Source organism: Aspergillus pseudonomiae (genome assembly GCF_009193645.1).
Source record: "Aspergillus pseudonomiae strain CBS 119388 unplaced genomic scaffold BDV37scaffold_114, whole genome shotgun sequence".
Taxonomy (NCBI): Eukaryota; Fungi; Ascomycota; class Eurotiomycetes; order Eurotiales; family Aspergillaceae; genus Aspergillus; species Aspergillus pseudonomiae.
The window spans coordinates 2218-16982 of NW_022476106.1; the positions used below are offsets into that span (position 1 = coordinate 2218).

Sequence of the window (14765 nt, forward strand, 5' to 3'; positions counted from 1 at the left end):
CAGGTGAGTAATTTACGAGGTCTTTTCTTTTTCGTTTTCTTTCCCTTTTCCCTCCCTTTCCCGTCCCTGTCATGTTCCAAATGTATCCTTGTCTCATAATCTTAATGACTTGGTCCGCTTGCCTGCATTCTTTATTCTCCTATCAGCCCTCCCCACTCCCCTACGTCCCCTTCCTTGCTGCCTTGACTTGTTCTACATTCCATCCCCCTCCTCCCTCTTCCCTTTAATCCTTTACTCCGACATCGCAAGTGGCCAGGACCTCCCATGAGCATTGATGAAATACTAATATCAATCCTCCCCAAGATTCCCACCGAACATCCTTCACCGGTGGTGGACTGCTCACAGGATCGGACGTGACTTTCCCTCCCGTGAGCCGGTCCCCATTTCCGCTTTAGGGAATTATACTCGTGGATCGCCCCCCAAATCCTTTGATAGGAGAAACGTCACTAAATAAAGAAACAAGCCGGGCTCAAAGGAGGCATTGCTCCAAGTAGCCAGCCGCTCAATCTTATCAACATTCCGTACCTCAGTAAACAGCCTACCCTGGCGTTGAAGCCTACAACCATTACGGGGTCCTACACAGATCACCGAAGGTGGATGGAGACGTATCACGGCCACGTCCGCACGCCGGCGGACGCTATCATCCTCTTCGAAGCATGTCGCATTGGCCTCCTGCCCCGCGTACAGAGACGATTATCCGAGAAAGAACGCCAATTAATACGCTCCGGATCGGTCTTCGTGTGGGATGAGCGGGAAGCGGGGATGCGCAGATGGACGGATGGGAAGTCTTGGAGCGCCAGTCGCGTGTCAGGCAGCTTTTTGACATATCGTGAAATGGAGGGCAAGCGAGGAGGAACGGGCGTGGCGCAATCCACCATGTCGAGAGCAGGCAAGACCCCCGAGAGCCGAGGCAGCGACGATGACCGCGGCGACGGCCCAGATGAGGGTCCGGATGGCTACAGATACAAGCCTGACGGTCTGATGAAGCAGTCTTTCAGCATCACCACCTCTACTGGGCAACATCTCCATCTCATCAGCTACTACTCTAGGTCACATCCCTCCGCCGCCAACCTTCAACAGCCATCGACCGATCCCGCCCTGCGTCATGTTCGCCCGCAGAAAGGTCTGTACCCTGAATCTACTGTCAATGATCAACAAAATCTGCCAGTAGTGACACGCGGGCCAATGGCTGGAGCTACCTACTCGGTACCACCTCATCCAATGGGTGCATATGCCCGCTCGGGAGCCACGCATCCTCAATCATACACTCCGTCGTACGCTTGGCCGCCAACCCCATTAGCCACCCCGCCAACCGTCCCAGTCCATTATCCCTCGTATCTCCCTCCGGTATCGGGATCGAATGGCCACGTGCCATATGCTCACCATCAACCACACGCCCTGCCTCCCCCACCGCCTCCGCAACCGTTGGCCACGCCTTACGAGCGACCGGTGCATCCAATTGAGGCATTGCCCCCGACAATACAAGCCCCGAGCGTGCAGCATCCGTCGCTACCGGTCATTGCAAATGGCCGGTCACCGCGGCTAGTTGCAGATCCCCACGAGATTCATCAGCGCAGTCCCCAAGAATACGGACCAGCAGACCTTCGAAGGGCATCACCACGCACACAACCCCCATCTGTTCCTCCCGCTGCCGGGTTGGTTGCGCGAAGCCCACGCTTGTTGAACCAAGTTCCTTCAAGCGCGGCACACATCTCTCCCCCGACCACTACCATCAAACCGCCCGAGCCCAGCAGCTCTGGCACAACCGTGCCCAGCATTGGAGCTCTGATGAACGGCACTCCAGCTAGTGGCTCCTTGCCGTCGATCACCGCACCGTCCTCGGGACGAGCCGAAGGACCGCGCGATATCCCCAGCGACAAGATTGGGTTCGGAGGAGAGGACATGCGGGCCCTCCGACAATTAGACCGGGTGTTCACTGCGTGAACGTGACCGGGATTCCTTACATCTCCCTTGCCTCCAAAGTCATTCTCCGATACTCCACACCCAGCACCTTGCACATTACTCCATCATTCCTTACCATCTGCCTTTTCTTTTCTTTTCTTTATTTTTTTTTTTAACTTAGCTCATTGTATGAGATGTACCCGTTCGCTGGTATCCAAAAGTGATATGGAACGGTCATGACGATCTTGTTTTGTTATTTATTGTGATTTTGGGCAGGACCGGCGTTGTTAAAGAGGGTGCATCATAAAGCATGGGTGGGGTCTTTTGCTTTTTGTCTTCCATTATAGCTTGTCTATTTCATATTCCTGAGGCCATTGTTTTCACGGCATTTTGTTGATATACGCTTTGGGACTAGCCTTTGCTGTGGTTAGGATGACTCGATATACCAATTGATCATGTTGATGATTGATCATTCCGGCTGAACTTACTGTGTCCATGTCAAAGTGTGTAAAAGTCTCTCCCCTGTACCATGTACATAGCTACCCATGGGATACATGTAAATAAAAAAACCCGAGCATGCCACCATAAAGTCAACAATATGCATCCATTACATGTGGTACTCAGTCCAAACATCCAATTGGTATTGGAACCGAATCTAAAAATAACCCAATGTTACACTCCGAACCAAGTCCCCTGAACACCCATTGAACTAATTACCCAACTCCCGTTCCAGAAAGCAATTTAAACCCTTATAATAACACGCCCTATTATACCTGCATACAATGCAAGCCCCCCTCCCTCATATATTCCTCCCCCTGGGGATGGGCTGCGGAGACGCACTCCGCTCCGGTTGCACAACATACTCGATATGATCCAGCGGCGACTCCGACCCATCATCCTCAAAAGTAGTGCTTGTCGCCTGCTGCGTCGTAACGCGGGGTTCCTCCTTGTTCACCTCTGAGACACCCATGACTCTATCCCCGCTCTGCTCCTGCGGTTTGATGATCCCCATCTCGACGTACCGGGCCATATCCTCCCTATCTCTGTCGATCGGAGATCCCCGACCTGTAATCTCCCTCGCGAACGAACGCAGCCGCTGCTTCTTCCACCACGGTGGATTTCGCTGTCCGATGCCCTCGTCGTTGGCTAACACGGATTCTAGCTCCCCGCGTTGTGCGATAAGTGCCTTGTCTTCGTTTAGCTCGCAGTAGCCGCAGATATTGAAGAGGAGAATGATGAGCAGGGCGGGGGTATAGCCTAGGCCATAGATCCAGGCGGACTGGACGTCGTATTTCAGCGGCGAGAGGGTCCAATCGAAGGCTGAAGCGATGGCGTAACCGATTTTGATTCCCAGGATGGCGATGGCGAGGAGGAATTGCGAGGGCGCGGCGTTTAAATAGAAGAGGAGTTGGCCGACTATGCTTGATGGGCGGGGTTTGTAGCGGTAGATGCTGTGTTCGAGGCTGTAGGTTATCACCAGCATTCCAGCAAGGGCTATGAAGCCTGCTACGCGCCAGCGGGTGTCTGTTGCCACTGGGCGGGCGTTGAGGGTCTGTTGCTCTTCACTGTGTTGGAGCTCGATGGCGGACCAGCTGCGGGGTACAGTGAGGATGAAGTTTAAGAGGGCGAGGACGTAGAAGAGGATAGGGAGGAGGGTTTCCTGCCGACTGCGTGTGCTGGCTTTGGTGAAGGCGTAAGGGTCGCGGTCGTGGATTTGGCGGGCTTGCCATCTTGCCCTGTGTTTTTCATCTTAGCTGCTTGGCTGGCTGGTTGGTTTGTGAAGGTAGGGGGTTTTACCAGTGTCGGACGGCTTCCCAGACTGCAGCCATTAGACCCGGGGTTAGGAGTGTGTAGAATACGCTTTGGAGGATCAGGGGTGCGCTTTGGAGGTAGTTTCTATCGACATCGATGCTCATGAAGCAGCTGATGGCGCCGCAGACAGCGACAAATATGAGCCAGCACCATTTAAGTCGTCGGCTTACGATGTTCCAGCGACGGTCGTGCGGCAGGTAACTCCGGCCGTGCTTGCGGAGGTTACGGAGGCTGAGGAAGATGGTGATGACGAACATCAGGGCATATGCTAGGCCGAGAGACGCATGTTGGCCGATATCGTTGATAGGCGCGTAGCACGAGGTTCCATTGATGAATGTGCCATTCTCATCGAACATATGAGGCCTGAATCGCTGGAACGCTAGGAAGCAGTTCGTGCCATTGGACAGTGTCCCGTTGGTGTAGAGCCTGTAGTTGTAGGTATCGAGCGCGGTTCGATTGAAGTGCACTTCGTTGATTATCACATCGGTACCGTTGTCACCAGGTTGGTAGGGGGCTAGTCCCCGTATGTACAACAGCGTCATAATGAATGAGCTGTGTATTTACAGCCCATCACCGGCGAGAGATATGCAGCGATTTTATCTGTACGGCAGCTCAATGCTGCGTTCCCGTCGCGGGCACTGATGGCAGCAATTGCGCCTTGATAAGGAAAAGAGAGCTGCGAGCAGCATAATTGCAACCGCGGAAAACTCGGAGGCTGATAGAGGCATGACGAGAGATGAGGTCGCATTCAGGGCACAGTCTATGATGCGTAGAGTGGCCCTGCGATCCAACGGGGAGACCTAATCGGATCCGCGGTTCAAAGTCATATCACATACCGTGCCACAGATCAGCCACGAGGAACCATAAATATGCTCCGAAAGGGTCTAACTCCTGTTCAGTGATTGCGGTTTGCAGAAGTTTCTTGCCTCATTGGGAAGTGGTGAAGTCGCTCCATGATATGCATGTGACGAGAATGAGTCTTATCGATAAGATCAGAGATAAGAGAAAATCCTCTTATCGTGACGCTTACATAAGACCAGTAGAGCAGTCCCGATCGGGATAAATCAACACTACAGGTCACAGGGAATTTCATTCTCTTCTCATGCACCACGGAGAAACTAGAGAATGCAACAGAAACACTCTCCAGAGAAACGCCTACCCCTGTCGAAATGATATCAGATGATAGGCAGACGACAGATGAGACATCACACTGCCCCGGGCACACATCCGTTCTCCACCCCGCGCGAGGGAGCTGCACTTTACGACCCCAGCATGCGTATCATTGCGACGTGTGAGAAGAGCACAAGCCGAGGATCATCGACTTGCAGGAGCACAGCCGGTTCAAAATGAGGCATTTCCTGGTATGCGGGTGATTCTCTGCCGGGTCCAGGGCCAGCCACTTTCTCTTTTCTTTTTTTCTGGGTACGGAGGTAATGCACCCATTCCATACCCCAGACCAAGTTCATGCTCAGCATGATTCGGCCGTTTCACGATCCCACGCCGAATACGAACCTTAACTCAATTCAACTAGTGAGCATCATGATCGGAGAATGCATAGGTCATCATTTTTCTTTTTTTTCCAACTCCTTTTGCCCCTTGGCATTCATCGTATCGCTCCTCTCTGTATGTGGCGTTTCCTCTGTTTGGAGTTGACAAGGATCCTCTACCTATCTCCAAGGTAACGGCTTGGATCGTATACAGAATACATGCAAACAAGGAGTTGGTGTCTTCATGCAAGGACAGGCGCCCTCGTTTTATCAATTGGAGTGAACTTGTCGCCTTAAAGCAATATGGTTTGAGTAACGCTTCTTCGTATAGGACATCGGTCAGTGACACCTGTATTGCTTGCATGTGATTACACTGTGCAGTCACACGGATACCCATTGAAGTATTCGAATATGCTACAGTGGCTGCGTGTAAGAATTAAAGGGAGGAACTCTGCGCTCTGAGGCCACAACTTGAGGATTCAAATGTCAGCTGTCAGTGTCTACAAATGATTCTGGGAGGCAAAGAGAGAAGAACCTTGGGTATGACGTAACTTGATCTATTTCCCGAGATATGGAATCTGGAGTTGAAGGATGATGCACGGATAATTGATAGAGCACATATCCCCTTGTTCCTATTTCTCTTGAAGCTCGTTTACTCCACCTCCAACCCTATGACATTATGCTTGAACATGTCAGTCTTGATCAAAGTATACACTAGTTTGATACCTCATCCTAGGACTTGACAATGACAAAACCAAAAGCAGGTAGTCAGGATGATACAGCAATACGAAACAAGTTAACCCTGAGGATGCTTCTCCCCTTGCGACAATATCCCGTCCTTGAAAAAGCAAAAACAGATATACAATCAGACAAGTACTAAATCTCCAATTGTTGGCTGGGCATTCAAGCGATACCCTGGATCAACACATGCCTAGTATACTTGATCTGGTCCATAACATAATAACCTCGATCACAGCCCGATCTATAGGCCAGACACCCTCAGGCACAGTCCACAATCTGACCTATCCAGTCAGAAGCAAGATTTCATCAAGTAGTAATTACTTCTCCCTGCTTTGCGGCATTTACCATTCAGGCCAAGCGCGGTCATGGTATACAGGAGGCATGCCACCAGCATTCGGCCAGGATGTGGTATAATCCGAGAGAACCAAGACAAGATAGATTAAACCAGGTCATAGATCTATCTACTATACACGGACTCGCCGGTTTGCACGCGGGAACCTTGCTCCAAGAAGCATAGACCAGATTATTCAAGCTCTGTAGCCCCCTGCCGCATCTTCATCAGTTTCAAAACCATCGGTAATGCATCCTGCAGAACACCCACAGTATTTCCCAAGCTCTATCGTGTGCCAAAACCCCTGGCCCAAACCCGGTTTATTTTCTCAAATCACTTCCCCTTGCCAAATGCCCTATGATGTCATGTACATTCAAAACTGACCGTATCATTTTAGTCATTGAAATCTGGCACATTTCTTCCCACCCCAAAATGATGGCCTTATTGTGGATCCGCGCAAGATCTTCTCCCAAGTTTAACTGACTCCCACGGCGGACACGCGACCTCCATTCGCGGGCGTGATATGAAACAGGCAGATCAGAATATAAAAGCGATGATTGGCGACTTCGCTATGCTAGAATACGGGGCTTGCCACGAATCCCTAGAAAGAAATTTGGGGGCAAGTACAGTACTTTTACGACAATAATTTGGTGCCCAACAAGTTTTTTTTGTCATTGTGCGTACTTGACACGCTTATGTGTAATGAATGGGTTTTGTTAGGCACCTTTAGGTTTCTATACAGGGCGTTATAGTTTGTTCCAGACCCGTCTGTTTGGCAGTGATATTTTTTTTTTCCCTATGAGTCATGTTCTGGGTATGTGCGACTTGCACTGGAGGCGAAAGATGAGGTTGAGGGCTGACACCAATGAACGAACGGAGAGTAAGAGATCTTCTTGACAGACATGATCGTCCAGTGAGAAGATCGTAATGGACTATTTTGGGTTCTGTGAAGTTGGAGTATTCTTCCAGATATCCAGTGAAATTGGTCAATGGCAGCGAAGGGTGGGTCTGGGTTGTGGCCTAAATTATTTTAGTCATGATTAATCGTCCAGGTTGGGAGAGCTGAGACTCGAGAGAGCCTTGTGGATTCATTCTGTGCGGCCATTTTCTTTTTGTACAAGTCGAGAGAGAAAGAAGGATGGCAGATGCTTCGGGACTTGTTGGGCTTTTCTTTTCCTGCACTGAAGTTTAAATCAATCTGACCCCACAGTCGAAAGAAACAATTATGCGATCCATGGAAGAGGGTATATATCCTAGTGGAGACATTTCCCACGATGTTCTATATCAGACACAACTAGAGCGAAGAAACGAGACAACCTGTATCAACATAAAACATAAAACATATAGCTTATTAATTCAATCATGTTTCGCATAAGGAATGTCTATCCGAAGCTATCCTTAGCTACCCATGTCTCTTACCTATTTAAGCCCGGTGGAGTCCACAACCAACACTTGCAATGTATGTACATCCAACAAGCCCGCGACTCAGGTGTCTCCACATATCACCCAGAACCAGAACCAGAAAGCCCCAACCATCTTGCCTCCCCGAAGAACCACCGCCAACCGCATCCACCGTCCTTCTCACCCAACCGGGATAGTTCCAAGCCTCACTTCCCATGCGGCCGTGCACAGAACAGAAAGCGACCGAACATCTTGGAAAGAAACTAAGAAACTAGATAAATCGAAAAAGGGATTTAAGGTCACTTAGACTTCGCCCCGTAGCTAAATCGCGCCATCGGGTCCGCTTTTGATAGGCTCGACTTCGGCTCACTTACCCCTGTGGTTTGTGACGGACACGAGGTCATGTGGTCTGGGTCGTGTTCTCGGGCGGTTCGGTACGAGGCAGTACTCAGGTACAGTACATACCGATATTGCGGGAATAGTACATACATGCTTGACTACTGGTAAGGTAGAGATGAACACTGCCAACAGCAAGGAAAGCTATATACAAGCATAAAGTGCTCAACAGGGTGTCGAAGAGCAGAGAAAAAGAGGCTACACAGTCTAATGCCACAGACACTTTGTTAACCGCTCAGCAGCAATAAATCTCAATAGCAACCGAGTTCACGCATAAGATGATACTTATTATACTTACTTCTTCGTGAAGGTCGATCCCTGGGTAGCCTCATCCTGAATCTTCCGTCTAAATACGGGGTAAGTCAGGCTGGCCCCTGTCAACTCCGCATTTACGCAAGGGAGTACCGGATGACGAAGACCAACAGGAATGAAGTAGAGGCAACAAAAAAAGCTTGAGGGGGGTAGGTAAGATGTTGCTCATCTGCAATGAACAGACACCAGAGGGAAAGTTTGTTCCCCAGCCACAAGTTGCTCCGCGGGATGAGAGACTGGGGCTCTGGTTGCCTGCACATGGATCTCATCAAGAAGGATGGGAGACGAGATCACACACACCCCTCTTTTACGGGAATACCCTTCTGTTGGCTCCACTGGATTCGTGTGTTCCCCAAATCGCGGTGGATGAAGGACCGGGACTTAATCCTTCGGGGCACAAAAAATACTGTATACAAAAGAAGCGAGTCATGTCCTTCCGGATGGCGGTGGTGATCTTAATAGTTCAACTAAGGTTCAGTTCGTTGCCTTTAGTCTGAATTGGACTGCTAATGCATACAGTAGTTGGATATGGAGTGCATAAAGACACATACATTTTTATTTTTTTTTATTTTTCTCAGTGGGGCTTGTTGTTTCACTAACATTCTTTGATGCTTATTACATTGTCGTGGTCACCTGTGTCAGGTTAAATATGTGCAGGTGAGCCGTTATAAATGGTCTTCGGGGAGATCAAAGTAGGTAGTAGTGTATATCAAGTCTATTGGTCTTCCCATCGTACCTTACCTACTTCAGAGCTCAATCCCTGGAATCCCTGGCCCATCTCTGAGCTTTAGGGTAGTAGCTATTCCTATTTATCCCTAATTCATTGTCAAAGATACCACGCCAGCTGCCGGCTTTCCGCGATAGGAAATCCGCAGTGCTCATCTGATGCGCCCCAAGAAAGCCAAATACGGTCATTACCGTACCGTACAGCGATGCCAGAATCCCAGGGTGAGTGTGCGGTAGTTTAACCTTCTGCCCGTCCCTTCCCAGACACCGATCGTCAAGCTTAATCTACTGAGATTCGAATAAACAGAGGGTTTTTTCTGATAGGCGGTGGGAAGAAGCCAAGGCTTAAGAAACAGAAAACCAGGGAAAAAAAAGGGAGCCCTGAGCTACACCGTGCACGTCCTCACTTCCCAATTTGTCGCCTGGCAGATGGAGTGGGCTCCCCATTCCAACCAGTTTCGCATCAGCAAAACGAGGTCCAAGCACTCGGAAATTCAACCACCCAATGATGATGAGTAGAGACAGTGGAATCGTACTGGAGCTAGGAGGGGAACAGAGGTCGAGTGATACTCCATTGATATGATTGATGACGACAACCGTGGAGGAGGTAACAGCTTCAACGTTCTGAACTGTGCCGACATCGTCCAGCGTCTGCATTTTTGAATGCAATAGGAAAAGTCTATCCAGGCAACAAGGATGAGCAGAGTAACCCCCAGCGATCACCTGATACGGCTCCTTGGGTTTGGCAGGTTAAAGTAAAAGGATGAAGTCTCTTCTGCAGTGGTCGGATGTCCGTGCCTTGTGCACAGAAGATCCGGCCCACTTCCCCAGATTGTGTGAAGGAATGAGAGGTTTTATTTCGGTTTTATTTTTTCTCTTTTGTTGCTTCTCCCCGGTCTCGGGGTCAGGTTGAACGAACCTATGTAATACAGAAGAAGAATCACCACACCATCACACTTGACGTAAGACCAGAAGTGCGAGGTAAAAAAGATCGGACGAGGACGCGACTGGTCACAATACTCCCAGACGCAGGGAGCTTCATTCCTCAAAAGGAAAGTGGCCTGCGGTGTCGCTGCCTGGACATCGGCCCATCTCCGCGCTGGTGAGTGACAAGACTGCGCTGGTCAGTAGCGTGGGGTGTGGCGTCCACCTGAGCCGGAGAAGTGTCTATCCTGGCATGCAAGTAATGCAGACATAACACCCGGACGGGGCAATCATGGTCGTAAGATGGGCTTTGTCCGGGTTAGTGGCATTTGTTAGTCGCGTCCTTTCAGTATCAAGTTAGCACTGACAATTTTAGGCGGCCCGGTACGTACCAGCGGAAGGAGTGCGTGCAGGTGGTGAGGTATGTATGTATCGTAACGATACAGACGGATGTCCCGGAAAACTCTATATCGATCATCCACTATACCCTCTCGGCTCTGATGTCTACATGCGTCCTATCCTCACTATTGTGGTAGTACTTCGGAGTAGCTCGATTGAGTTGAATTGAGCTGAGGATTTTCTCTAATGATTCAGGAAGTTTTGAATGGTTGTTACCAAGCGAAGAATGTCCTGACTCCCACCTGGCCAGTTTCCTAGCCATTTCATTATCGGTCGATTGAAAACCAGCCAAATCCACCAGAATCTCAATCTGGACCGTCAAATATGTACGAGCCTCAACTTGTACCGATTATGCACTACAAAGGCATACCCCTGGAGTTCATCCATGCCAGTTCGGACTGGCTTGGATTATGCGTCCATCAAGTCAGAGCGACTCACTTCCCAAGAGGGTAATCAGGATCATCCGCCGTCGTCACCCATGCGATTATTTAGGTTAAGTGGGAATTTCGAGCAGTTGGTTCAATGGGCATAATTGCTTTTTTTGCTGTGTCCATTTCGATGGACTCTGATTTGCTTCGAACATGATTTGATCCGACCTACTGAATATTCCGGGTTCCCTTTCTGATTTTCAACCCCATTATGATTTTCGTTTAGGCTTTCTCTTCCTCGCTTGGACCAACAAATCAGCAGTGGAAATCCAACAAGCTTGGCATTCTTGCTCCCCGCATGGTCAGAGTTTAATGAAGTGCGTGGCAGGAAGTAGAGAGAAAATAATAATCATAATAAAAATGCTTCTCGTAAGTAGTAGTAGTATTAGTAGTAGAAAAAAAATATTGGAAATGGGATCATGGATGGATCACTCTTTCTTAATTCTAAGATTAATTGTCTCTTGTCTCCAATAAGGCCGCAGCATTTCTGCAACTGCCAACTTGGTAATTAGTGTGGCAGTTCAATTTTCTCTTCCCTAACTAGATAATACCTATTAATATTCATCGACTCCAATTGATGATCAGAAAGAAAGTTTGCCTAGTTTGGGTGCCCTGCCTATGAAGATCCACCAGCATGCTAACCACCAGAGCACAGAGGATTGACATACTCCATACTCTACATGTAATTCATCTGACCCTCTCATTCTTGCCTCCAGATCCAGTGCAACGGACTCCAAATTTTATTTAGGGACTAACTCAAAAAGAAAAATAAAAATGAGGGAAAAAAAATATGATTTCTCCTCTCCATGTATCTATATAATTTTTGAATTAATACCTAATTAATATTTATTTCATTCGGGATGTTTCGTAACTACGGACCTACATACGTAGAGAGCTAGTTCACTACTAACTACTCTTATTAAAACCCCCATTCCCATTTCCCAATTTCCCCTCCTCTCTCCACTTGCTAGATAAAATCCCTTTCCAAGCCAACCAAACGAAGCGAAACGAGCAAACAACCCCATTTACCACATCCTCCGATACATGCATATAATCCACTCCGACTACTACTCAAGAGTCCCCATACGAAGATCGACCCATCCCATTAACCATTCCCACTCTGATCCACCACAGCCTATACTTTCACTACACCTGCGAAACTAACTACTACTAAACTTACCAAACCAACATTCTCGTTGACCACCACTAAATCACAGCCAAGTCTAGTTTACTCCCCGCCTAAGGACCTCATCATCAAGCTTTCAGTCTTTCTTTCATCCCCCCTCTCTCCTCTCCGGCCTGTGCATTAATTAAAACCACCTCTTAAACCCAGTCACAGTCACATTCTGTATTGGAATTTTCGTTGCTGCCCCTCTTCTCTGCTCCTCTTCCTTTATCCTGATTGACAACCAACCTCAACCACTCGTGGTGACAACTCTTCCCATAACATTCTGTTATTTCTTACACCACCCATTCAAAAAGGGGGAAAGAAAACAGAAGGGGAAAAAAAAAATAAAAAAATTAAAAGAACATTTTTTTTCCAGCACCTCAAATACCCGAGGTGAATGTTTGGTCAATGTTGTCCATGCAAAAAAGCTCAGCTTTTGTGTTTGCTCCGACGGAACTTGACAGCAGCCACCGTCATCAAGGCAACTCCACCCGCTCGGGCAGTTTTTCGGAAAACCCCGCTCTCGCCGACTGTCCGTTCATAGATGACTCTTCGGTCTCCCATCGAGCCAGTATTAGTACCGATGGCCTTTCTAATGAGTCTCTCGAATCCTGGGACGGCGATGGTCCGTCTGCCAGCTCACCTGTTCCGGAACTGGAGGTGAAGATCCACGACGTGTCGCAGTCGCTCCACTCGACATTCCCTTCCACAACAACCGCGACATTTACTTTCAACATGGTTACATCTCACGAATCTGATGCCTCTATGGATGACGTGACTCCCAAAATCGAAGAGTTAGACGATGCGGATGAGTTGCAGAGTATAAAACCTTTGGCGGTGGATCCGATGGCCAATGCGAATTCGGAGGTCACGGCTACTCCCGTCAATGTTCCACGGAAACGTGGGCGACCTCGCAAACATCCTCTTCCGATTCCTGGAGGCCAACTCAAAATTACCAAAGGTCGTTCCAAGACAGGCTGCATAACCTGTCGGAGACGAAAGAAGAAATGCGACGAAACCAAGCCATCGTAAATTCTCTCCTTCCCTGGTCTTCTCACAGGATCTCTAGATTGTGACGAGTGCGAAAATTGACTAACTATTCTTTGTCCTCTCTCAGTTGTTTGAACTGCCAAAAGAACGCGGTTGTCTGTGAAGGATATCCTAGGAAGGAGGTATGGAAGAGTGGAAAGCAGAAACTAGAAGAATGTAAGTTCTCTTTTTACCCAGTCCTTGCACCTGTACTGCATCCGGTCTCCTTTTCTTCTATGGCTCCATATCCACCGTTACAACAACCTCTTCAATCAACATGCATTCTAATCCCTTTTTTTTTTTAAACATAGCAGCTCGGGCCTGTATGGTCTCTCGCTCCCTTCCCTTCTTGATCGACGGAATTGAAGACGATACCGACCGACGCTTCTTGGACCACTTTGTCTACGGATTCAGTCGCGTTTTGACATTGATTAATGATGACTCAAACCCCTTCAAGGAGATCCTCCTTCCCATGGCTACACAACACCGGGGACTAATGCATTCGCTTATGTGCCTATCCGGCTCACACCTATCGGGACTGGACCCAGAGCCGAAGTTTATAGCCCGAAAATACCACCATTTCCATTGCGCGATCCAAGACCTGCAGCACAACCTTCTTATTAAAGCTTCTTCAAAACCGAGCAACCCGGGAGAGGATCCCGACCTTCTAGTTGAGGATCCAATAATAGCATCGACAATAGCGCTCAGTTTGAACACGATATGTGAAGGTGAAACTAAGGGGGAGTACCGGATGCACATGGATGCCGCAAAGCATCTTCTGAAACACCAGAAACCGAGGAACGAGAAATTTCGGCAGTTCATTGTTGAATTCTTTCAATACCACGATGTTTCCAACTCGGTCACCTCGCTGGACCGACGGCCGGCCCATTTAAATGGCGACCTTAGACTACCCGACTTTGTGCCACATGCACAGGCGGGTATGTTTCTGGGGGTATTCGATGGGCTCTTTAACTACATTTCCGAGGTGACTAGGTTGAGGGACAAGATCAGGCAGCGACACAATGAAGGGTATGAGCCAGCGGTTGACTACCAGATACTAAGTGAGGCCGTCTCCATCGACTCCGCTATCCGGCTTTGGGAAACGTCCTATCCGCCCAACACTGCGAACTGGTCTTTGGCACAGCTTTATCGGCAGTCGACCTGGGTGTACCTCTATCGTACCATTCGCCCTTCGCAACCAGGTGACAAGATAGGTCAAGTGGTGGATGATGGCCTGGCATACTTGGATCAGCTTCCACAGGACGCTGGCGCGTATAGCATTGTCCTGATGCCATTGTTCCTCCTCGGATGCTCGGCGTTCTTGCAGCACCAGCGGGAGCGAATCCAGAAAGGATTCGAAACCCTCAAGTCATACTCCAACCTTCGCAACATCGAACCTGCATTCAAGGTCGTAGAAAAGGTGTGGGAAGTCATGGACTCCAACATCGAAGAAAGTTGGGATTGGGAGAAAATCATCAATGATATGGAAATGGATTTTCTCATTACCTGAGTCAAAATTCGCATTCTCATCTGCATTATTGCATATTGACCGCGTATATCTTCTATCTGATACGACAGTTTTTGGAACGATATTTCGATTTCTTCGATCTGCACTATTCACTATCCATCTAGGGAGTGAGCACACGGCGTTACGTGGCCCATGCAAGCATTTTCTTTTGGTTTTTTTTTTTTTTTTTTTTTTTTTTTTT

General features: G+C 48.6%; 4 protein-coding genes across 4 annotated transcripts; 3 read left to right on the plus strand and 1 right to left on the minus strand.

The window, feature by feature from the left end:
- The first annotated feature begins 347 nt into the window (after positions 1-347).
- Positions 348-2550, plus strand: BDV37DRAFT_23559 (camp independent regulatory protein). Its single transcript, XM_032080520.1, has one exon. It carries the CDS (start codon positions 598-600, stop codon positions 1942-1944), a length of 1347 nt encoding a protein of 448 aa, XP_031935978.1. The 5' UTR covers positions 348-597; the 3' UTR covers positions 1945-2550.
- Position 2551: 1 nt separating this feature from the next.
- On the minus strand, positions 2552-4432 carry BDV37DRAFT_23558 (DUF2434 domain-containing protein). The gene is made up of 2 exons (XM_032080516.1): positions 3700-4432; positions 2552-3638 (listed from the first exon to the last, which is right to left on the minus strand). The coding sequence occupies exons 1-2, from the start codon at positions 4254-4256 to the stop codon at positions 2702-2704; spliced, it is 1494 nt and encodes a 497-aa protein (XP_031935979.1). The 5' UTR covers positions 4257-4432; the 3' UTR covers positions 2552-2701.
- A 3223-nt stretch (positions 4433-7655) lies between these two features.
- On the plus strand, positions 7656-11226 carry BDV37DRAFT_262688 (uncharacterized protein). The gene has a single exon (XM_032083460.1). It carries the CDS (start codon positions 8541-8543, stop codon positions 8877-8879), a length of 339 nt encoding a protein of 112 aa, XP_031935980.1. The 5' UTR covers positions 7656-8540; the 3' UTR covers positions 8880-11226.
- A 612-nt stretch (positions 11227-11838) lies between these two features.
- On the plus strand, positions 11839-14743 carry BDV37DRAFT_262690 (Zn(II)2Cys6 transcription factor). Its single transcript, XM_032083461.1, has 3 exons — positions 11839-13055; positions 13145-13233; positions 13368-14743. Exons 1-3 carry the CDS (start codon positions 12436-12438, stop codon positions 14564-14566), a joined length of 1908 nt encoding a protein of 635 aa, XP_031935981.1. The 5' UTR covers positions 11839-12435; the 3' UTR covers positions 14567-14743.
- The last annotated feature ends 22 nt before the right edge of the window (positions 14744-14765 follow it).